Genomic DNA, 25,099 nt, shown 5'->3' with positions numbered 1-25,099 from the left:
ATTAACACCTCCTAAGAGTCTTGTTTGTTTAGTTGGCTAACACAAGTGGTGATTAACTTGGAGTCCTGAGGCCTTAGGTTACGGAGAGCTGTAATTAATACAATAGTCGGGAATACATCAGTGTCTGCCTCTGTCCTGTATATTTATTTTCATCGAGGTTTCTGTGGCATTTTCGGGTGCTCATTTCAAGACATCTTTTTGCTATTAGATTGAAAAACACAGCTTGTGAGTCATGGCCCGGTTTCTATCTGGAAGAAGACTGGTCTTGTTTTCCATGGATGCTTGGTCAGATACAGATCCTCATTGCTCTCTCCTTTAAAGGGGCTTTCATGCTCTGCTAGTCTTTTTTTTTTTTCAATTTAACTAATTAATTGATTTTTAGCTGTGCTGAGTCTTTGTTGTTGTGCAAGCTTTTCTCTAGTTGTGGTGTCCCAGCTTCTTGTTGTGGTCACTTCTGTTGTTGTGGAGCACGGCCATAGGGTTCGTGGGCTTTGGCCTCTAGAGCACAACCTCAGGAGTGTGGCTTGCTGGCTTAGCTGCTCCGTGGCACGTGGGGTCTTCCCGGATCAGGAATCGGACTGGTGTCTCCTGCATAGGTCGTCAGGTTCTTCTCCACTGAGTCGCCAGGGAAGTCCCCATCACTTTTATATAGTATGCATATAGATGCTTCCAGAAACAGTCATTTTGCAGGTTGTGCAGAGCCTGCTGGCAAGCGTAGAATGTTCACCCCCCAGGTAGCTCTCCCCGGATGTGACGCACTGCTTGTTGAAACATGCAAGTCCTTGCACAGCGATGTTTAGTCAGAAATGTCCCCTGAGTGTACCTATCACACCAGCTTTAACTGTTGTATTTTGTCAGCTTCCTCTCATTGTGTACTTCTCTGCATAATATTGTGAGAGTTTTCAGCATTTTATCACTCTATGGCATTCTAGTGTCCCCCAGAGACTCGATTTGCTGCTGCTGCTAAGTTGCCTCAGTCATGTCCAACTCAATGCGACCGCATAGACGGCAGCCCACCAGGCTCCCCTGTCCCTGAGATTCTCCAGGCAAGAACACTGGAGTGGGTTGCCATTTCCTTCTCCAATGCATGAAACTGAAAAGTGAAAGTGAAGTCGCTCAGTCGTGTCCGACTCTTAGCGACCCCATGGACTGCAGCCTACCAGGCTCCTCCGTCCATGGGATTTTCCAGGCAAGAGTACTGGAGTGGGATGCCATTGCCTTCTCCGCACATTGTACTTCTCTGCACAATATTGTGAGAGTTTTCAGCGTTTTATCACTTTATGGCATTCTAGTGTCCCCCAGAGACTCGATTTAGACAGACTTAATTATAAACAAGTAAAAGAATGATCTTGCTGCTAAGGTTGTGATATTTTTTATACCTGTGCCTCTAAGACACCAATCACCAAGATAAACATGCATCAGATAACAGCCACCATTCTTACTTAGCTGGTCAGTGTATCAGGAATCGCGCCAGGTGACTTTCCATACTTTCTTTCTTACCATCTCAGAAGCCCAGCAAGATGGGCATCTCTAGTCTCTTGTCCAGAGAGCTGTGGCCCGAGCCCATCATGAGACCGATCCTCAGCTCTGCCTTGATGGAACCGGGTTCCAGGTGTCTCTCTAGCTCTGCAGCCTGGGCTGTGACAGGAAGTGGACTTGGAGATGCTGCTAAGACATTTCACTTTGTGTTCCCATCACTGAGAGGTCTGGTTTCTTATCCTCTTTGAGTTCTGATGTCATCTGATATAAGTGCTTCAATGTCTGTCTCAGTCACATCGGGCAGTGACCTTGCCTAGAGAAGACCATCACTTTTTTTCTACTTTTTGTTTAAAAAGTGCTTTTCACGGAGCACTGGATTTTTAAGACCAGCAGACAGTAATGCAGGAGTGGACCGGCCATGGGAAAGGCTGCTTCACTTTGGCATGAACTCTGGGTTGTGTCTCCGACTTACTTTTCTGACTTACTTCGGATGTTCAGCCAGATGGCCAAGTCGAGGGGTGGGGAGTGGCAGCCAGTCATTGCCCGTTGCGTGAGAGGTCACTGAAGGAGGGTGGGCAGCTCGACCTGGGTTCTTGGTGTGGGGGCGCAGGGGCAGCCAGGAGACAGGTGAGGCTGTGCTGGAGTCTGGGCTCTGCCTTTGCTGTCTGGGGAAGCTGGCAGTTCCTTGTTTGAGTCTCAGTTTTCACACCCGATTGACAGCGTGGTCATATCTTTCCTTCGATAACATTCTAAATGTCATGTGAAACAGTGGCATACAGAGGACTGAGCAGAACCCTGATGTCTGGTGTGTGTTTGAGGAGTATGGGTCCCCAGCCTCCCTTGCCTCCCTGCTCCTCCCACCGAGCATACTGGCGTGATGTTTGCCGAGGTCGGGCACAGGGACCCAACTGCATCCTCAGCCCTGGTGCAGCAGAGGTACCCCACAAATATTTGTCGAGTGAATATAACCTCTAATTTGGTCGTTGCCATGGACTACAGGGCAAAAATACAAAAAAAACTGTACTGGAACAATGTGCTTGATTTGTCTTTTTTTTTTTTTTTTTTAATGCATCACTGCTCCTTCAGCCTTAAGGAAGATGTTTACAGATACTTCTCTATGTTTTGTTTTTTTCAGTGCCTGAAACAGTATGTGGAGCTCTTGATCAAAGAAGGATTAGAAACTGCGATTAGCTGTCCAGATGCTGCCTGCCCCAAACAGGGCCACCTGCAGGAGAATGAGGCATGTATGGCTGGGGAAATCGGGGTGCACGTCCGGGGGCTCCCCAGTGAGTTGGGGGTCCCAGGCTCTGTCCAGGATGACCTGGCATTGTGTGCTAGCCCTCAGATGGTTAGACTCCTCTTTCTTCTGTTTCTTCCCTTAGATTGAGTGCATGGTGGCGGCTGAAATTATGCAAAGATACAAAAAGCTACAGTTCGAAAGAGGTAGGTGTCCCGGTGTCGCAGCCGCTTACAACTCCTGTGACTGAATCCGGTGTATAAACTGGGGGGAGTGCTTTGGGTGGGTGCCACTCTGCATCATTGGATACAGTGCATGTGAAAACATTGATGTAAATTAGCCTTCTGAAGCTTGGCTGTCATTTGAGTTTTCTGCAAAGCTCACAGTTGAATGGCCTCTATTGGGGGGGTCTAGTTGGTAGCAGGAAAGATCCATGGAACAGCTTGCTTCTAGGGATCTGGGATTATGGGGGTGGTTTAAAGAAACCCTCATGAAGCATTATTCTCCAGCCAGGTTAAGGCCTAACAGTCTGAGGACTAATTCTTAGGCCATCACAGAATTTAAAAGATAGGAATCCTTGGAAGGAAGTCCCGAGGTCGGACAGGGTGGAATGGTGATGGTCACCACCCTGACCACAGGTCTGTTGCCCACATTGTCTACTGCACACCGATGGGGCCAGTAGGTGCTGGGGTCTTGTCTCACTAAGCCTTACAGCAGTCCACCAGGGTTGCCTGTTGGCTGACACCGGCAGAGGCTAACTAATGCGCCCTGGTTTCCGTCTCTGGTGGGTGGAAAGGCATGGACCAGGTCCCCTCCCTCGCCCCTGCAGGGTCCCACCCTCTCCTCCTGGCTGCAGCCAGGCTGCTTCAGTGTTAAGGCACATTGATTGTCTGTTGGATCTTTGTCATTGCTGTCTGAAATACGCCACGTCCGTGTGTGTGTGTTAGTCGCTCAGTTATGTCCGACTCTTTATGACCCCATGGACTGTAGCCCTCCAGGCTCCTCTGTCCATGGGATTCTCCAGGCAAGAATACTGGAGTGGGTCGCTATTCCCTTCTCCAGGGGATCTTCCCGGCCTAGGCATTGAACCCAGGTCTTCCACATCACAGGCAGATTCTTTACTTGTCTGAGCCACCAGGGAAGCCCCATGCTGGATTTTATAAGATGGTATTATTCTGTGGATTTTGTTTGATCTTGTTTTCATATCTCTTCTGGATCTTGGGCTCATCTGAAAAGAAGCAGAATAACAGAAATGTGTAGACAATGTTCTGTATGTAAGACTTTATTGTGGAGATGCTGTATCTAGATTCTGTAATTTCCGAATGGGTTATTGAGTAACTGCTGTCTGCTCCCCACTCTTCCTGGACGGGTTCTTAGTGGTCTCCTGAATTGGGCGTTCATGAGAGTTGAGCACAACCCCAGGCTTCATGTTTACAGGAAAACACTGTCAGGACTGGAATGGAATGCGGAATAGACCAGAGCAGTGTGTCCAGAGACGCCTGTTTAGCTGAATGTGGAAAGTTTTTTTCTCCCTTTTTTTTTTTTCTTAAGAAATGCTAAAGATAGCTGCATTTCCTCTTGAGACTCACTTTTCAAGGCAAAAAAAAAAAAAAAAGGCAATGTGTGGCCAACCTAAAAAATATCATACAGGAGTTCTGATAACGTTGAAACTTGTTTTCAAGAGCTTATTTATTGAAATGCCATATATTCTTTGGTTTGGGGCAGTTTATAGCTTAAATATATGGCCATATGACACAAAAGTTGGTATGTAGAGCTATAAATTTGATTAATTTTGATTTCTGAGGCTGTGAGCCTCTTCTGAAAACATTTTCCAGAGGGAATCTTGACAGAAACTGGCAGTTATTTGGGTTAGAAGAAAATGAACTTTCTATGACATTGAATTTTAAAATGCAGCTGGGTAAATGTTCCTACCTAATAATTTTAACTGTTGTTATTTCTTCTGTACTTTGGCTTAGTCAAAGAAGATTTTTTTTTTCTTTTGCATAGTAATGAACCCAACTTGACTTAGGTTAAAAAAATATCTCTCAAAACGATCACTTTAGAATATTTTGCTAGCGTTCTGTTCAAAGCACCAAAAAAATTAAAAAAAGGACTCAGACTTAATAGGAGCAGAGACCTGTCTGAATGGAATATGAAAATGTTAGACCTGAAACATGGCTATTAATTATAGCCAGTCACTGAGCAAATGCACTGGTCATAGCAAACACCCCCTTCCAACAACACAAGAGAAGACTCTACACATGGACATCACCAGATGATCGACACTGAAATCAGACTGATTATATTCTTTGCAGCCAAAGATGGAGAAGCTCTATACAGTCAGCAAAAACAAGACTGGGAGCTGACTGTGGCTCAGATCATGAACTCCTTATTGCCAAATTCAACTTAAATTGAAGAAAGTAGGGAAGACCACTAGGCCATTCAGGTATGACCTGAATCAAATCCCTTACAATTATACAGTGGAAGTGAGAAATAGATTCAAGGGATTAGCTCTGATAGATAGAGTGCCTGAAGATCTATGGATGGAGGCATGTAACATTGTACAGGAGGCAGTGATCAAGACCATCCCCAAGAAAAAGAAATGCAAAAAGGCAAAATGGTTGTCTGAGGAGGCCTTACAAATAGCTGTGAAAAGAAGAGAAGCAAAAGACAAAGGAGAAAAGGAAAGAGATACCCATTTGAATGCAGAGTTCCAAAGAACAGCAAGGAGAAATAAGAAATCCTTCCTCTTTGATCAATGCAAAGAAATAGAGGAAAGCAATAGAATAGGAAAGGCTAGAGATCTCTTCAAGAAAATTAGAGATAGCAAGGGAAAATTTCATACAAAGATGGGCACAATAAAGGACAGAAATGGTATGGACCTAACAGAAGCAGAAGATATTAAGAAGAGGTGGCAAGAATACACAGAAGAACTGTACAAAAAAGATCTCCACGACCCAGATAACCATGATGGTGTGATCACTCACCTAAAGCCAGACATCCTGGAATGTGAAGTCAAGTGGGGCTTAGGAAGCATCACTATGAACAAAGCTAGTGGGCTGTTGAGCTATTTCAGATCCTAAAAGATGATGCTGTGAAAGTGCTGCACTCAGTATGCCAGCAAATTTGGAAAACTCAGCAGTGGCCACAGGACTGGAAAAGATCACTTTCCATTCCAATCCCAAAGAAAGGCAATGCCAAGGAACGCTCAAACTACCGCACAATTGCACTCATCTCACACACTAGCAATGTAATGCTCATAAATATCCAAGCTAGGCTTCAGCACTATGTGAACCATGAACTTCCAGATGTTCATGCTGGATTTAGAAAAGGCAGAAGATGCAGAGATCAAATTGCCAACATCCGTTGGGTCATCAAAAAAGAGAGAGACTTACAAAAAAGCATCTATTTCTGCTTTATTGACTATGCCAAAGCCTTTGACTGTGTGGATCACAACAAACTGTGGAAAATTTTGAAAGAGATGGAAATACCAGACCACCTGACCTGCCTCTTGAGAAATCTGTATGCAGGTCAGGAAGCAACAGTTAGAACTGGACATGGAACAAGAAACTGGTTCCAAATAGGAAAAGGAGCACACCGAGGCTGCATATTGTCACCATGCTTATTTACCTTATATGCAGAGTCTATCATGTGAAATGCTGGACTGGATGAAGCACAAACTGGAATCAAGACTGCTGGGAAGAAATATCAATAACCTCAGATATGCAGATGACACCACACTTACGGTAGAAAGCAAAGAAGAACTAAAGAGCCTTTTGATGAAAGTGAAAGAAGAGAGTGAAAAAGTAGGCTTAAAACTCAACATTCAGAAAACTATAACCATGGCATCTGGTCCCGTCACTTCATGGGAAGTAGATGGGGAAACAGTGAGAGACTTTATTTTTGGGGGCCCCAAAATCACTGCAGATGGTGACTGCAGCCATGAAATTAAAAGATGCTTCATCCTTGGAGGAAAAGTTATGACCAAACTATACAGCATATTAAAAAGCAGAGATATCACTTTGCCAAAAAAGGTGCTTTTAGTCAAAGCTATGGTTTTTCCAGTAGTCATGTATGGATGTGAGAGTTGGACTATAAAGAAAGCTGAGCGCAGAAGAATTGATGCTTTTGAACTGTGGTGTTGGAGAAGATTCTTGAGAGTCCCTTGGACTGCAAGGAGGTCCAACCAGTCCATTCTAGAGGAGACCAATCCTGAATATTCATTAGAAGGACTGATGCTGAAGCTGAAACTGCAATACTTTGGCCACCTGATGCAAAGAACTGACTCATTTGAAAAGAGCCTGATACTGGAAAAGATTGAAGGCAGGAGAAGGGGACGACAGAGGATGAGATGGTTGGATGGCATCACCAACTCTTCGGACATGAGTTTGAGTAAACTCTGGGAGTTAGTGATGGACAGGGAGGCCTGGCGTGCTGCAGTCCATGAGGTCACAAAGAGTTGGATTTGACTGAGTGACTAAATTGAACTGAACTGAGCAAATTCTAGATGGGATCAGTGAAGCAGTTTTCAATTTGCTCTCTCCCTTCGAAAAGTGAAAGTGAAGTCGCTCAGTCACGTCCAACTCTTTGGCATCCCATGGACTGTAGCCTACCAGGTTCCTTCCTCCATGGGATTCTCCAGGCAAGAGTACTGGAGTGGGGTGCCATTTCCTTCTCCAGGGGATCTTCCCGACCCAGGGATCGAACCCAGGTTTCCCGCATTCCAGGCAGACGCTTTAACCTCTGAGCCACCGGGGAAGCCCTTTGAAGTCACCTTCAAATGAGGGTGGTGACTGGTGGAAAAATGACAGTCTACATCATCTTCTGACAACGTTTAGTTACTAAAAAGTGCTATGGTCACCGTTCCAATACTCCCTCCATTTGTACGTCTCGTATCAGAGCCTTATTTTAACCTGAGTGTCCCCACTCTTCCAGCCAGGGTCCTTGGGGAGCAGGACTCTGGGAGGGAGGTTCTGGGAGGAGGTCTCTTGTGAACACTCTGTCTGCCAGCTGTAAGACCTCCAAAGCTGGGAGCTACAGGCTTCCCGGGAAGGTCATGCCCCATGGTGTTACACACGAGTTCCTTTTTGGACACTGGTCGGGCCATGCTGCACTGTTTGCTTGCATTTCCGGGTCAGTGGGAGCTGGAGCAGCATGAGAAGGAACGGAGGACCCAGTGCCCTGCACAGCGTGTTTAAGAAAGAAGAACACCTTTTACGAGAGTCTTGGGCTTTTTGATAAGTATGGCTGTTAGGGACTTACTTTATTTCTATTTATGTATCTATCTTGGGGAGAGGGGAGCTAAGATTTGTTTCTTCATCTTGTGCCAGAAAATATACTTCTTGCTTTGTTTGAAAATATATTAGGTACAAATATGTGCATGTATACCTACTAGATACAATGTGTATAATATTTATAACATATTGGCTATAATGTATCTAATGTATAGTATATTGATGAGATAGTATATATATGGTATATATAGTATATATAAATATATAGATGTGATAGATAACTAGGTAGGTAGGCAGACAGACATCGATATGTATGCATAAACACATCCTGGAAAGAAAAGCTGTGCTGGTGGCCAGTGTGGATTTTCCTATTGGTTGTGTCCCATCTTGGACACCCAGCGGGCAGACTCCAGCAGCAGAGGAATCTTGTAGAATTTTAATAGACGTCCTAGAGCAGAGCCGGGCTGTGCTCTTGGGGTGGGGGGTGCCAGCAGCACTGAGAGAGGGAGGCTCTGAGCTGACAGCTCAGTGGGGCAGGGTGTTTGCCCTCCGTCTGCCGCAGGGAGTCTCTCCCGTGGGGATGGGCAGTGCCCTCTTACAGCTCCAAGAGGACACAAGTCACACGATGCAAGTAGTTACCATGGAAACACTAACTAGGTCTCCTCTGCTGCGCACCGCATCCTATAATCAGGGCTACATGTGCAGCGCTGAGAGGAGTGACCGAGAGATGCTGCCCAACGGTGACAGGCAGGAAGAGACCTTGGAAAAGCTGGCTGCCTCCTCTTGGCACAGGCTGCTGAGAGCAGGAAGGGGGCACCATGGAGACTGGAAGGACCTGAGCTGGGCAGTGGTGTCCCCTTAGGGGCTCGGGTGGACCCGCATTGAACACTCTGTCAAGTCAGCCAGGAAGCTGACCCAGCGGAGGATGTAGCTTATCTGCACGCGTCCTGCCGTCTTTGCAGACTGAACGCTCACATCCTGCAATGCCGTCCTTGGGGGGCCGTGCCTGTGGGGGGCCCTGTGATGTAGGTGGGGCAGGTCCAGGCTCACCCAGCCCGGAGCCAGAACTGGTGGTAGAGAAATCCAGATGGGGGCAGGGGAGAGCCACCAGGTAAAAGGCACAGCGCTCTGGGGGAGAAGCCTTTAGCATTTCCTCCCCCTTCCCCCCTGTGCCCCAGGGCACCGTTCATCCCTCCGTCCTTCTTTCTCCTGCCCTCTCAGCCCAGGAACTCGCAGACCGCTGTCCCCACACGCGTGCATTTTCCCCACAAAACCACCTCCTCGGATCTGGCAGCCAGAAACAGTCTTATAAAAGCAAACACTCTCAGCTCATGACAAGACTTCGTTTTCACATTCACTCACCACTGAGGCCTCAGGAAGATTTTACCTTATTAACATGAACATCGATGAGAAAGTATCACATTTTCCTGGATGCCAGAGTTCCTTTGTATTAGCAAGTCTTCTAAACCTTCTGTTGGACCTACTGGTTTGATAGTTTTTATACTATTGATTGTGTTCAGTTGCTTTAGTCGTATCCAACTCTTTGCGACCCTAGGGACTGTAGCCCACCAGGCTCCTCTGTCCATGGGATTCTTCAGTCAAGAATATTGGAGTGGGTTGCAATCCCCTCTCTGGGGCCTCTTCCTGACTCAGAGATCAAACTTGCATCTGCCTGTATCTCCTGCATTGCAGGCAGATTCTTTACCCACTGAGCCACCGGGGAAGCCCCTAGATGCTATTAATCAATTCACCTTTTTAAAATAGGGTAGGAGTCAGCCAATCATGGCTGGTGGCCAAATCTGCCTGGCCCCTGGCTTGGCATTGTAAATAAAGTTTTATTGAAACACTTCTTTACAGATCAACACAGCTGCTTTTGTACTTCCGAAGTAGAGCTGAGTAGTTGGATGGAGACCTCGTGGCCTTTAAAGACTGAAATACTCACCATCAGAATTAGATGATAAGGTGGTTTTCAGTCTGTGGGTACCCGACAGGAACTTGAGGGCTGAATCTGGCTTCCAGTTCAGGGAACGTGGCAAACACACGCCTGTTGAGGGGCATCCCAACCCACTTGTAGCCCATGACAGCCGCAGCCTGCTGGGGGTCCCAGTGTCTACTCATTCCGTCTCTGATGTGGGTGAACCAGCCCACTCTGGCGCTGGCCAGTCACATGGCCGAGAAGTGCCTTTCATTGCTTCTAGGTTCACAGCGAAATACAGTCCGTTCCTTCTCAAGAGTGACCCTGGGAACAGCTTGCAAATCAGTGGCTGACTTGGAGGCCTTTGCAAACACCCTGTAATCCTTTTTCCTCCTTGCCTTTTGGCCTGGCATCAGCATCCATGTGGGTTCCGGTTGGGTGCTCCCTCCCGCCGCCCAGCACTGAGGGTCCAGTCACACTGGACAGAGGGCCCAGGGGACCTGTCATCAGGCTCACTGTGGTGGGGGGGCAGCTCAGGACCCTTTATTTAAAGAAACGTGAGATGTGGACGCAGATGTGAAGGCATGTGAGTGTCACAGAGTCTTGTTTTTCAAAATCAGCTTTCTCACTAATTTCATTAAATCAGGCTCCACTTCAGAGGGAAAACTGACTGTTGAAGAATGAATTTCACACAGTCCTTAGCTCATGGCTTTGATGTGAATTTGGGATGGAAACCGTTGTAGGAGGATGGGCCCTTTGATGAGAAGAGCCAGCCATTTCCTTTTCATCTTATCCTTCCATCCTTACCCAACATTTTGGGGTGCCCACAGCACATCCCACCCAAGGCTGTGAGACTTCAGATGGGTTGCTGTGGCAACGCCGTGTCTCAGGGCAGGCAGGTGGGGGCAGGAGGCACTGGCTGGACCGTGGGGTTTCCAGGATGGGGCTCTGGAGCCTTGAGGACTCTGGGGGTACTTGGGGGTTTGCTCTTCCCCCATGTGAGTGGGCTGGGGAGTGGGGAGTGGCTGGAGGGAGGAGGGGCCAAGGGGCCCCCAGGTAGGTTCCAGATCCTAAAGTTCATGTTATGTCTGACCTTGATTTTCTTTTCTCCCTTAAATACAAGAAGCTGTGTGCTGATGTGTCCGTCTGTCCTAAGCCCCGCCAATTCCCTGGTCCTGCAAACTCTGACTCGCCCATTTTTTCTCTTTGTGTCAGAGGTGCTCCTGGACCCCTGTCGGACTTGGTGCCCGGCGTCTACGTGCCAGGCGGTGTGCCAGCTCCAGGAGATGGGGCTGCACACCCCCCAGCTGGTCCAGTGCAAAGCCTGTGACACGGAGTTCTGCTCTGCCTGCAAAGCCAGCTGGCACCCCGGCCAGGGTTGCCCGGAGACCATGCCCATCACCTTCCTTCCCGGGGAGACCAGGTACCTTCCAGTGTGTCTTTCCTGGTCACCTTGTACTAATGAAGGAAACAGAGCCTGTTAAACTGGTGCACGCCTCACAGTGCAAGAGTCTCAAGCTTAGGAAGACCCCAAGGGTATAATTGTTTGTTGGTGCTGGTGGTTTAGTCACTGTGTCTGACTCTTGCGACCCCGTGGACTGTATTCTGCCAGGCTCCTCTGCCCATGGGGTTTCCCAGGCAAGAATCCTGGAGTGGGTTGCCATTTCCTTTTTCAGGGGATCTTCCCGACCCAGGGATCAAACCTGCGTCTCCTGCATTGCAGGTGGTCTCCTGTGTTGCAGGCGGATGCTTTACTGCTACGCCACCAGGGAAACCTGGGTAATTGTTTGAAAGCTCACTGGTCCTCAGATAACCGTGTAAAGTGATGACGTATTTAACCCTTACAGTGATTATGACGCTTGTGGGAGGTCCTGCAGTCAGAATGCATTCAAAATGCTGGAATTTGCTCTCAATTTCAGTGAATCTCTGCTCATAAATGCTTTAGGTTCTGCACAATCTGCTCAGTTCTATGGAGAATCATGTTCCCCTTGGTAAATGCCGTGAGTTCATAACGATATAGCAAATTCACCCCATAATCAGTGAATTTGAACCACTTCTTCAGATGACTGTGCATTTTCAGCTGACATAAAATTTAACAGCATGGGCTGGGTATCTTTCTACAGTTAAACCTAGAAAGATACCTAGGTTGTCATTTTGTGAGCAGCACAGAACCCTCACTGCCACTTATTGAGCACTTCACACAGGCTTCCCTGCCCAGTGCCCTTCATGCAAACTCCCGTCTACCAAACTCATACCAACCAGAAGCTGGGGCTCAGAGAGGTTGCCACCCAGCCTGTGTGCAGAAGAGCTGCACTTGAACTCAGGCTTCAGTCCATCCATGCTCACCTCCGTGGCCTGCCCAAATCCTTCAGGAAAACGATTTTGTACAGACACCAAGTTAGATCTAAGTAAATGATTAGCATGTGTGTTTTTTTAACATTTTTTTCCCTGATAATAACAAAGAGCATACTATGTATTATTAACCTTTTGGAAAGTATATGAATATATGAATAAGGACATAAAATTAGACCTCCCTTCTAAGCCTCTGCCCTATTTCTTTGGTTTGTCAGTACGCATCTAAATTTAGATATGTGCTGACATTGCTCATTTTTTCCCCCGTAGTTGCTGATTCCGTTTTTTCTTTTCTTTCTTTTTTTTTTTTTTGGTGATTATTTTCCAGAGTTTGAGATTCTTTGGTTTTGACTTATTTCACTTAATAGCAAGTGACCTCATAACAACCCCCTCCAGTATTCTTGTTTGGGAAATCCTGTGGACAGAGGGGCCTGGTGGTTGACAGTCCCTGGGGTCTTAGAGGGTCGGACATGACTGAGCACACCCAACCTCAGCCCCTAGCTAGTTGAGCTCGTGATTCCGGGGTGGCAGGTCACCCCGCAGCGTCTGAGCATAGCCTGACAGGGTCTCTCCTGCTTCAGCTCTGCTTTCAAGCTGGACGAGGACGACGCACCCATCAAGCGCTGCCCCAAGTGCAAGGTCTACATCGAGCGGGACGAAGGCTGTGCCCAGATGATGTGTAAGAACTGCAAACACGCCTTCTGCTGGTACTGCCTCGAGTCCCTGGATGTGAGTACCAGTTGGGTGGTGGGGCGCTTCGCGGGGCAGGCTGAGCAGGAGGCGTGGCCCAGCCGCTGCACGGCGACTAAGGGGGCGCTGCTGGGTCATGGAGGTCACGCCGTCAGGGGGCGCTCCTGGGCCATGGAACTCATGCCGCCAGGGGGTGCTCCTGGGCCATGGAAGTCAGGCCGTCAGGTGCTTATTCTGTGCCTGTGAAAAGACGTGGTGTCAGAAGACGGGAATTGGTGCAGGAGCTCCGAGAGCGCAGGGCGGGCTTCAGCCTGGGTTTTCAAGGAGTGGGTAGATCTCAGCATCTTAGGTTTCTGACTGTGGGGCTGTCTTAGCTCAGGCTTGAAACAGAATCATCCCAGCCACCAGGGAGCTGAAACTGGTTGCTGGTCTCTTGGATGTGGGGGCTAGACGTCTGAGTGCCAGTGGGCTTGGGTTTGGGACCGTCTTCCTGGTGTGCAGGTGGCCGCCTTCTTGCTGCGGCCTCACCTTGCAGAGAGAGGACCCTCTGGACCCTTTCCTGTTCCTCCAAGGATACGAATTCCATCATGGGGGCTGCAGCCTCGTGACCTCATCTGAACCTGGTTACCTCCCAGAGGCCCCGCTTCCAAATCCCATCACACTGGGCATTAGGGCTTCCCCATAGGAGTTTTGGGTAGGGGGGAACACAAGCAGTCCATCGCAGGGACCATTCCTGAAGAGCAAGGATGAGAGGGCTGTGGATGCCAGGGACAGAGCAGTTGCTTCAGTGATAGTCGTGTCGCCTGCAGGGCCGAGGAACATGGGACCCTCTGCCATCTGGCCTCATACGGCCACCTTCTCCCAGATGTACCCTATGCTGTCTGTTTCACAGGGAGATCCTGCCAGGGGTGCTAGGCTCTCTCCATCTCAAGTCCCTGCCTTTCCTGGAGCTCCCAGGCCTAAGGCAGACCATACTTTTTTCCAGCTTCCTGTTCACTTTCTCATCTGTATCAGGAGTGGGCATCTTGCCAACATGATGACATTATGACTCCAATTTTATAAGAGTTTATTTGTACATCTGTTTCTACCGTGTGTTAGTGGCTTAGTCATGTCCGGCTCTTTGTGACCGCATGGACTATGGCTTCTGGAGAATGGGATTCTCCACACCAGAATACTGGAGTGGGTTTCCATTGCCTTCTCCAGGGGATCTTCCTGACCCAGGGATCGAACCCAGGTCTCCTGCATTGCAGGCAGATGCTTTACCGTCTGAGCCACCCATGATCAAATAGAACTAATCATCTATTAAAATCACTGTAGTTGGTGACAGTCAAAGCCTATTGAATCATATATCATAAAGACATGTCTTTATATTTATCTGTCCTTTACAGGCGGAGAAGGCAATGGCAACCCACTCCAGTACTCTTGCCTGGAGAATCCCATGGATGGAGGAGCCTGGCAGGCTAGTCCATGGGGTCACTAAGAGTCGGACACGACTGAGCGACTTCACTTTCACTTTTAACTTTCATGCATTGGAGAAGGAAATGGCAACCCACTCCAGTATTCTTGCCTGGAGAATCCCAGGGACAGAGGAGCCTGTTGGGCTGCCGTCTATGGGGTTACACAGAGTTGGACACGACTGAAGCAACTTAGCAGCAGCAGCAGCAGCGTAGGAGACACTGTGTAACTGAACAAATCTGGGGAGTATATTGTCGTCTTTCTGTCCTGGAGGTTTCCTTTTCCTTTCCTAAGCAAGTTTAATAAATCACTTTGGCAAGGTTAATTTTCTTTAACTTAAAACCAATAATAGGTTTTTTTCACTGACTTTGTGCAATGGGAAGGGGATATTTAGAATGATATTTGAAGCATTACCAAGTCCTTATGGTCTTCAAAGTCTATATGTATATGGTTTCTCTATGTATCATGTATATATATATATGTATATGTATATGGGGCTTCCCTAATGGCTCAGTGGTGGAGAACCTGCCTGTAATGCAGAACTGGGTTCGATCCCTGGATCAGGAAGATCCCCTGGAAAAGGGAATGGATACACACTCCAGTATTCTTCCCTGGAGAATTCCACGGACAGAGGAGCCTGAAAGGCTTACAGTCCATGGGGTTACAAAGAGCCACACATGACTTAGCGACTAACACTTTTCAGTCTATACATAGTCTTTCTGTATATCGGAAAGATCCCCTGGAGGAAGACCCGGCAACTGACTCAAGTATTCTGGCCTGGAGAATCTTATGGACCAAGGGGCCTGGCAGGCTACAGTCCGCAGCGTTGCAAAGAGTCAGACACGACTGAAGTGACTTAGCACATAGTCTTCTATATTATATAATTCTATATATCATGCATAGTCTCTCTATATTATATAAATATATGATATATAATTTTACACATCACTGTATCTTTTTTTGAAAAGTGATCATTAATTTATATTATATTATCTACTGTCTGTCCTGCAATTTCCCATTCCTTATCAACTTTTCCTAAAAGGGAAAGGAAGTGAAACACTGGTTTTAACTACACCTTATCAAACCTCCCAGTAGATTCTGGGGGGAAGTATTAGATGTGGACAGACACAGAGCCTGACTTGCAGAGAGACCATAGCTTTGCTGTGACCTCTCCTGCGACCTTGACATCCCCTGGACCTGTCTCCTTTGAGCCCAAGGCTGTTCGCTCTCTGCTCTGGTCTCTGGAGAGACACCCTGTCTGTCTGTCCGTGTGTCCGTCTGACTCAGTTCTAAAGCACACTTCCTGCCAGCAAGAGACCCCATTGTTTCCAGGCTCCCAGGGACTAAGGCAGCAATTTCCTCCTTGAAAGCCGGCATCCTTGGGGCCAGGAGTGTCCTGTTTTTCTCTATAGATGAGCAGCTGCTGCCTAGTGACCCTGTGGCCACAGAAAGCAGACCCTGAAGGACAGGGAATCTGCTCCGGGAAGGTCAGTCAAGGACAGTAGCCATGACTACTGTAGCCATGAAAGTAAGTGTGTGAACCAGGTCTGGAAGCAACAGCACGTCCGGAGCGGAGACGAAGCTGGTAGGTCTCCCATCTCTCCTGGGGAATTTTCCTTCCCTGAACCAGCTCCTGAGCATCCCTCTGCCTCACAGAGTTACCCCTCATCTTCTGGCGCTGCCTTCCATCTTGGTCCTCAACTGCCCATCCAGCTGGGGCCGGCCCCCAGTCCTCACAGGGGAGGCCCTGGACCACACCCGCTCATCTGCTGCACCGCTGGCCCCACAGTCGCTACTTACAGTCAGGGGGGACCCACTCACTCTCTTTCTTTTGGGGTGAGTGAATAGTTACTATGTATGAAGTGATGGTCATATGCAGCCTCTGTGCTTTGCTCAGCATACCTGTTACTTCATCCAGCCATCCCCAACCTTTTTGGCTCCAGGGACCAGTTTTGTAGAAGATAGTTTTTCCGTGCACTGTGGTGGAAGGGTGGATGGTTTGGGGATGATTCAAGGGCATTACATTTATCGTGCATTTTATAATTATTGCATCAGCTCCCCGTTAGATCATCAGGCATCAGATTCTGGCGTGACAGGTAGAATGATTATTTCCTGTTTTTAAGAAGCCCACGAAGGTTAGGGATCTTTTCCCAAAGCCCCAAAGGAGTGAGGAACAGACCCAGCATCCGTTCTCGGGTCTTTCAGACTCCAAACCCCGCCACATGGGTTAGACCAGCCTCCGTCAGGCAGACCCGACTCAGAGTGGGACAGGAAGTCTCAGGCCTTCCGTGGTGGGGCTGCTCTGAGTTCATTCATCCATCTCTGAGCATCTGGCCGCCTGAGCTCTGTGGCCAGCTCCATTGTTTCTGCATCCACCCAGGAGCTTGATGTGGGTCCTCTGAACAATGTGAAGGAAATGTTCACGCTCACCGTCCACCTGGGTTCCTGGCAGGCCCTGCAGTGCTTATTCCCCAAGCCTTCATTCAGGAACTTAAGGTCACAATGAAATCACTGTTACATTGTGAAAGCATCTTCCAGCGCTTTTGTCAGGGGGAAAGCTTTCGTTTTGTTCAGGAAACGTGCCGTGAGTGTCAACAGCTCCGCTCTGCATGAAGGGGGGGTGGACTGCCAAGCTGAGGCCGGCAGAGTCTGTGACCCCTAGGAGCTGGTGACCCCCAATCAAGAAGCTCCTGGTAACGCTAGGTCCCTGTGGGCGGTGCCACAAGCCAGTGCGTGTGGAGTCTCCGACAGCCCCTCCAGGGGTGGGGGGTGGTCCCTGGGTCCAGGGGCGTCAAGGGTGTGGGCATAGCCAATGGAGAGTTCACCTACCAGGCAGAGGGCAGAGTGTGGGAGGTGGGCCGCCTCTAGAGAATAGGATGTGGTGAGGAAGAACGTGAGCTGTACATGGCCTGGGCCTAGCCGAGGTGGGGGCCGTGACCGGGGTCTCTGAGCCGAGATGGAGGTTGACCTCCATCACAGGGGCTCATGGCCCCCAAGCACTGGTCCACGGCAGGTTGATAAAGGTCACGCGGGGCGTCTGGACCCCGGGTCAGGAGCTGCAGTCCCCAAAGACTCTCAGTGACTGTAACAAGCAACAGGGTTTGTGCAGCTTTGCCAGAGGAGATCCCTGCAGACTTCACAGCTGGGCGAGACAGCACAGTTCGCCTTGTGTTTCAGAAGACAAATCTAGAGAATATCCAAGAGCCTCCGGAGCAAGACTTTGTGAAGAGCAGCCTGGCAAAATGAGACCCCGGATGAAAAGTTAACCTCCATGGTATGTGAGTGAAAGAAAATAGAATGAGGAGTTCAAGGAAGGGAGAGTGCCCAGTGGACACAAGTCATCAGAAACGGCTTTGAGAAGACATCCCCAGCCGGCCGAGCTGTGTGTTCATCTCTGCCCATGTTCTCCTGGACAGCTGAGGGGCTGGGACTGGGGGGTGAGGTGGGAGGTGGCAGGCTGGGCCGCCCACCTCCCTGGAAGGCATCTCACTACCACCCCGCCAAAACCAGAATCTCCTGCTGCTCCAGGATCCATTCGGGCTCCAGGAGGCTGACCTGTGAGGTCATCAGACTGGAGGCCGACGGTTCCCAGGACCAGAGGAGGGCTCCCGGGCAATGCCACCCACGGGGATGCTAAGGGACACCACTGTGACCAGCTCTGCCCAGCTCCAAGAGGAATGGCCTCCTGTCTCAGACACGCTGGGCTGGGCTTATTGCTCTTATCTCAGAAAGAGGCTCTGCTCACGCTCTCGGTTACATGAGGAAGCAGCATGGGCCTCCCTTCTGTGCTGCTTGCTGAGCTGGTTCTCCTTGTGGGTGACAGGAGAGAAAACAGCCCCTCCTGTTAATGAAGGAGCAGAGCGGTTTGTAGAGAAGATGCCCTCCTGCACCTCGGTTCCTGCTTGCTGAGGTCTGGGTGCCAAGCTCTGAGCTGGCGATGTAGTTAACAAGGCTGACATTGCTTCAGGGGCGCAACTCCAGGAGCCCCTGCCGGTCAGGTGAAGACTCCCAGGTGTTTGGAGGTGGAGGTGGGGGTGTGGTGGGGGTGGGTGGGCAGGACGTTTCCGCCAAATCGGAAGGGAGTCGCCTCTCTGTTCTAGACAGTCGGGTGAACTGTGGACGGAAGACTGGTCTCCAGCCAGCTCTTGAGCTGTGAGAACGTTTTCTGGTCTGAGCAGAGAAGAAGCACTTTCCGGGCAAGAAGGCTGGTGCTAGAGGCCGAGGATGGACCGTACACACACCGGAAGTCATCTCATCTGGGAGTAATTCTGACAGGGCGGCAGGAAGCCGGGAAGGCAGGGACTCCCGGGAATAAAGCTCAGCCCCAGGGCTGCTGACGGCTCCCGGAGCGGCCAGCCTCTGACCTACTTCTTCAGAAGCCCTGCATCAGCGCGGATTCCTGGAGCCGGAGCCAGGCTTGGACGGGGGCCGAAGTGGGAGCAGGGCTCCCTCTCGTGGCCTGTGAGCCTTCGGTCATGGAGGAGGGAGGGGGCCCAGGAGGCTGGGTTTGACCGCAGCCCTTTCCCGTGAACTCGCTTCCTATGCTGTTGTCCGTGTTCCCTTGTTTTGAGTGTTTTTTTTTCTTTTTTTTTTAATTTAAAAAATAAGGTTTATTTGGAATGCTGCTGCTGCTGCTAAGTCACTTCAGTCATGTCTGACTCTGTGCCACCCTATAGACGGCAACCCACCAGGCTACTCTGTCCCTGGGATTCTCCAGGCAAGAATACTGGAGTGGGTTGCCATTTCCTCCTTCATTATTTGGAATAACTTTCTTTAATAATTCTACATTTTTATTCTGGGGAATGCACAGGTATAGACAACACGGTCTTTACATTTATTGAAAAGGTGTAGTCTTTGTAGTAATTTTTATATTAATTAGTTTTTTGTATTAGTTTTTGTATTAATTAGTTCTTTGTTTTAATAATTCTATATTTTTATTCTGGGGAATGCACAGGTATAAACAACATGGTCTTTATCATTTATTGAAAACGTGTAATCTTTGTATTAATTATTTTTTGTATTTTTGTATTAATTAGTTTTTTGTATTCATTTTTGTATTAAGTAATTTTTTGTATTCATTATTGTATTAATTAGTCTTTGTATTAATTCAAAAAGATAAGCAGCTTCTTTCCTGTAAAGAATTCTCACCGCACTTGAACTCAGACTCTGGAGCACTCAGCAGACAAGAGTCTGGGATGGCCAGCCAGAATCAGTCAGTCGGTTTTCTTTCCTCTCAATCGGATACGTGAGATAGGAACTCTAGTTCTAAATATTAGGAAAGGAAATAGAGGGAATATGACAGTCTGCTGCAAACCTCAGGAGCAGGCAGGACGCACTGAGTGGAGCGTGCCATCCCATCCACCTCTGTTCTTTCTTTTCCTCCGCAGGATGACTTCCTCCTGATCCATTATGATAAAGGGCCCTGCAGGAACAAGCTGGGCCACTCCAGGGCGTCTGTCATCTGGCATCGGACACAGGTAGGAGGCGGCACGCCTGGGGTTTTGATCTCAGGGACAGAGACACAGAGAGAGAGAGAGAGAGAAACAGGACCTGTGTGTGTCATTTCCAGAAGACTTGCCAGCTGGTCAAAGATCTCCCATATAGAAAAACAGCTAGTAAATGTGGTAGCTGCCAGAGTTTTTCCTGGACCAAGGTTATGCTTTTGGTAGGCCTGCCTAACATGAATGGTGGTGGCGGTGGTTAAGTCGCTAAGTCATGTCCAACTCTTGCGACCCCATGGACTATAGCCTGCCAGGCTCCTCTGTTCATATGATTCTCCAGGCAGGAATACCGGAGTGGGTTGCCATTTCCTTATCTAGGGGATGTTCCTGACCGAGGACTCGAACCCAGGTCTCTTGCATTGCAGGCAGATTCTTTACCTAACACGAATACGCCCCACGTTTTAGCACGCGGTGGCTCTTCAACATCAGCCCTCCGATTGCTTGTGCCTACTCCTGGCCTTGCTCATGACCTACTGTGCATGGTCGGTCCTTGCTGGCTCTTATTGAAGAGCTTCCCACAGAGGCCCCCGGGGGAGCGCGTTAGTCACAGGGAAGGATGAGAGGGAAGGGATGGAAAGGTCCCCGCGTGGTGATGTCTGTGCAGCTGGTCGGTGGGGTTACTCATACTTTCAGCAGATGTTTACTTCCTTCTGCATGCCTGGCGCTGTCTCTAAGAGTTGGAAACACTGGTGAAGGAGATCGATGGAGCTTTCCCTTACGGCCACACATCTCCTCTAGGGACAGTGAACCAGGAGCAGCATGTGGTGTGAATTCAGCTGTAGGGAAGAGGCGATTGGGAGGGGTCTTTAGATGGTGCGGCCCGGAAGGCTTCTTGGAGGTGGTGCCTATGGCCAAGGACTGAGTGATGGGGAGCTGGTGGTGGGAGCAGGTGGGACAGGGCAGAGGGGACTCTTCAGCCAGAGGAGGGACAGTTCATACAGGGGGACAGTCTAGGCAGAGGGGATAGAGTTGGGCCGAAGGGCAGAAGCGTGGCATGGAGGTCCGTGCGGACAGAGCAGGAGTTAGTAGCAGTGGTCAGAGATGATCAGGGTGGACCCCATGGGCATTGCAGGCCATGGTATGATGTTCAGGTATGCTGCGGGCATGGAGGGAAGCCCCTGAGGGGACCAGCAGGCAGGGGTCAGTACAGGCCAGCTCCTGGGGTAAGGAAGAGCTTCAGTGGGCTCCAGCCTTGTTCCCGGCATGTCTCAGCACAGCCCCGAGGCAGGCCATCTCGAGTCACAGGAACCGAGTCTCAGGCGGTTTCCTAGGAACAGAGACAGGCTGCCTGTAACTGTGCTTCTCCCGTGATCTCCACTGCAGACCCCCTGGCAGGGCCAACGGGTCTTTGGCCGGCCGATGGTAGACAGTCCGGCTTTGCACCTGTCCTCTCCACCTGGTAGAGAGGCCGGTGCTGCAGACAGTGTGTCAATAAAGGCCCGTGGCTGCATTCCAGGAAATCGCTTTTAAAAGCAGGGGGTGGCATTGACTGGGATGCAAGCTGGGCAGTTCTGAGTGCACTAAAACCCATAAATTGGGCATTAAGTGGCTGAGTTGTAAGGTTTGTAAGTTTTAGCTCCATAAAGTTGTAAGAACAAAACAAAGCACAATGGACTGTGAACTCCATCCGGCCCGAGGGCCAGTCTGTTGACCTCGATATGAGAGCGGATTTGAGCTGCATTTTATTTTGCCTTCCGGGCCAGCATGGCCAGCTCCAGGGCTCCCCCACCCCCTCTACATTGGAATAAGACACCGAACAACAGAAACAGACTCTCGCGCAGTTCTAGAGGCCAGGAGGCTGAAGTCGAGGTGTGGGCAGGGCCTCTCTCCCTTGGAACCTGTAGGAGGGCCCCCCTGCCTCTTCCAGCTCCAGGTGGGGCCCTGAGATCACAGGTGTGTCCCTCTGGCTCTTCACCTTGTCTCTGTGTCCAGACGTCCCTCGTGGTGAAGACACCGGTTGTAATGGATTAGGGTCCATCCTGGGAATGTCATCTTAACCTGATTCCCTCTGTAAAGAACTGAAGAGCCTCTTGATGCAAGTGAAAGAGGGGAGTGAAAAAGCTGGCTTAAAACTCAACAGTCAAAAAACTAAGATCATGGCATCCGGTCCTCTCCCTTCATGGCAAATAGATGGGGAGAAAGTGGAAACAGTGATAGATTTTATTTTCTTGGGCTCCAAAATCACTTTAGAGACTCTTGGACAGAAAGGAGATCCAGCCAGTCAATCCTAAAGGAAATCAACCCTGAATATTCATTGGAAGGACTGATGCTGAAGCCCCAGTACTTTGGCCACCTGATGTGAAGAGCTGACTCATTTTAAAAGACCCTGATGCTGGGAAATATTGTAAGCAGGAGGAGAAGGGGACGACAGAGGATGAGATGGTTGGATGGCATCAGTGACTCTACAGACATGAGTTTGAGCAAGCTCCAGGAGTTGGTGATGGACAGGAAAGCCTGGTGTGCTGCAGTTCAGGGTCACAGAGTCAGACTGAACAACAGCAATCTCCGTAAAGACCCTGTTTCTGAACAAGGAGCTGTTTTCTCTCTTTCCCGTCTCTCCCCATGGCTGGAGCCACAGCGAGCTTCCCAGGAGTGCCTGAGTGCTGGTGGAGATTGTCACCCTGTCTGATTACAAGGCTGGGCTGTGTGGTCACACCTCAGCCCTCATGCCTATTAATTCTCAGGAATGAGTCTCGTGTTTCTGGGGTTGTGAGCGGAGCTGATAACAGGCACTTGGAGAACAGGCCCTGAAGAAATGCAGAAACCTGGACAGGGCTTCCCGGCCTCCATCATTGTTGAGGAAGAAGCCTGTGGACAACTCCCACCAGCTCCTCTTGGCCTCATCGGTCAGCACCTTCTAGGGGCAAATGCTCAGCGCCAGCTCTGAGCAATCCCTGGAGCCACGTGGATGAGGGACACACCCCTGATCTCAGGCTCCTCTCAGGGCTGGTGAAATTGAGCAGAGGCACCTTCAGTGTAAAGCAGGCAGGCTGCCGGCCCTCTGAACTCATCCACCCCCTGCCTTGAAACACACACACGTGCGGCCAGTGTTCTGAGAACTGTTATCAGCTGGCCATGGGGTGGGGGCGTGGGGCAGGCTACACTGTAGTTTTGGTCTCTTCTGCGGTGTCAACTCTCCTGGGATAGCCGTTTCAAGCTGCCAAGGTGATGCCATTGCATGGAGAGCTGGGAAGAGACGTGGGAGCAGCTCCCTGTATCCCCAGACACAGCCTCTCTGACCTGACCTCCGAGCATTCAGGCTATGGTGTGGCCGACACTAACGCTGCGTTCAGTGCCCAGTTTAAATGAACATAATGTGTTCTGATTGTTCTACCATCGCTTTGACTTGGCTTACCGCTACCAAGCCCTAGAGCTGTGTTGAAGAACTCTCTCTAGGGGAGAGGACTCAGAACCTCCTGGACTCCACTGGGCCGGTTCATCCCATACTCACATATTGGACATTTGTGAAGGCAGAGACTCTGGGCTGTGCTTGGGGGCTGGTGATGGTCACACAGATCAGGCTCTGCCCTGATGAGTGGGTGCCTTGAGAAACAGTCTGAGTGGTTAACCGCTCCTTTAAATCAGGGTTTGCCTGGGGTGAAGGGTCCTTGTTTCACATGATTCCCTCTTTATCCTCTGTCCCCACAGTATATCATTTCTGCCTGACATGTTTATAAGATGCTCACTAAATGATGATTTTTGTGGTGAGATATTTGCTTCCTGTCCGATTCTTTTCTGTTGGCTGACTTCCTTCTGACTATACCTGTTTCCTCCTTTGATAATGGAAGTGGGTCCTGGCTGCTCACCGCTCAAAAGCCGATAAAGAGGCCAGGTTGGTTGGAAAGAAAGTTTGCTTTATTTTGGAAGCTGGCCATAGGGTGGGGTGGGAGGGCGAAGGGTGGACACCTGTCCAAAAGCTGGCTTTCCCCCACCCTCAGCAATCAGGGGACACAAGCTTTTATAGACAGAAGGAGGGGGCAGAAACAGCACAGTCAGCTCTATCTGTCACCTTCACGTTGGTCATCGGTGGTCTGACCAGCGTCATCTTGATTGTTCTAAGTACAGTTAATCTTTAGTTCCAGGGTTGGTTGGTTCCCATCTCCTTGAGGACAGTTGGCAGAACTGTGGCAGCTCAGGTCGTGACTGCAGTCCAGCCATCATGTAATTAACTCCTCCACCAGGTGGGGGGTTCAGTATCTACAAGACAGCTCACGGGACACAGCTCCGAATATTATCTCTAGCCTTTGAGGAGGAACTGAAGGTCCTTGACTTTGCTTAATGCCTTAAACTGTTGTTGTTTGGTCTCCTTTGATTGTTTCTCTTTGTTTCTGCGTAGTCTCACTTCTCTGATCAAACGTGTTCTTTGGCTAACAAATTTCCACAAACAAAAGGCAGATGGAGCATGTAAGGCTGGGGTGAGGACCTTTAGGGTCCTGCTTCGTTTCACTGTCACCAATTGGGAACGACTGGGCAACCTAGCTGGTTCGACAGCACACTGAAAAAGAGGCAAGGTAGACAGAGTGAAACGGGGGTGTCTTATTGACCAAGGATGTGAGCATCTGATCAAGGGTTTTGGTCTGTTTTTGATGCAAGAGTCCCTGGCTCCCTGGAGAATGAGAGTGTGTTCCCAGTGGCCGAGGTGGTTCAAAGTGCCCTGCAGATCAGCGATGCCTTCCTGTGGGTTTTACGTATTCTGAAACAGCCCTGTGCGTGATTTTATCAGAGTGTGATCTGAATTCAGATCTCACAATTGCACTACTGACGTTAAATTCAGACAAATGGACTTAGCCAGCTCTTCAGAAAGCATGGACTGTTATCATGAGCACAGTCTAATTTATAAACACCATGTGATGTGTGTGTGTGTGTGTGTGCGTGCGCATGTGTGTGTGCACAGGTGTGTGCATGTGCCTGTGATAGTTTTCAGGTAAAATCAGAAGTCAAGGGACACTTTCGTTTACCCCGCTGTGATGCTGTAGCATATTATCATATTTCAGAGCTGATACTAACCCTCAGAGATGTTTTACTTCATTTATCGAGAAAACTGCTTCCTAGGTGGCGCTAGTGGTATAGAAACTGCCTGCCAAGGCAGGAGACATAAGAGACACGGGTTCAATTCCTGGGTCGGGAAGATCCCTCGGAAGAAGGAAATGGCAGCCCACTCCAGTATTCTTGCCTGGAGAATCTCCACAGACAGAGGAGCCTCGCGGGCTCCAGTCCATGGGGTCGCAAAGAGTCC

The 25,099-nt window shown here is 49.4% G+C and overlaps 1 protein-coding gene across 3 annotated transcripts in view; it reads left to right on the top strand.

The window, feature by feature from the left end:
- The window catches only part of RNF144A (ring finger protein 144A), a 133,166-nt gene that overhangs the window by 102,364 nt on the left and 5,703 nt on the right, over window positions 1-25,099 (top strand). For all 3 annotated transcript variants that reach the window (XM_040224911.1, XM_040224910.1, XM_040224912.1), the window contains 5 exons: window positions 2,615-2,719; window positions 2,862-2,922; window positions 11,081-11,288; window positions 12,799-12,946; window positions 19,750-19,839. In XM_040224911.1, the coding sequence (XP_040080845.1) occupies window positions 2,615-2,719; window positions 2,862-2,922; window positions 11,081-11,288; window positions 12,799-12,946; window positions 19,750-19,839 (612 nt within the window). The remainder of the gene's footprint in view (window positions 1-2,614; window positions 2,720-2,861; window positions 2,923-11,080; window positions 11,289-12,798; window positions 12,947-19,749; window positions 19,840-25,099) is intronic.

This window comes from Oryx dammah, unplaced genomic scaffold, assembly GCF_014754425.2.
Source record: "Oryx dammah isolate SB20612 unplaced genomic scaffold, SCBI_Odam_1.1 HiC_scaffold_25, whole genome shotgun sequence".
Classification (NCBI taxonomy): Eukaryota; Metazoa; Chordata; class Mammalia; order Artiodactyla; family Bovidae; genus Oryx; species Oryx dammah.
Note: the sequence above shows the minus strand (reverse complement) of the source record. Positions and strands in the feature narration are given on the sequence as shown.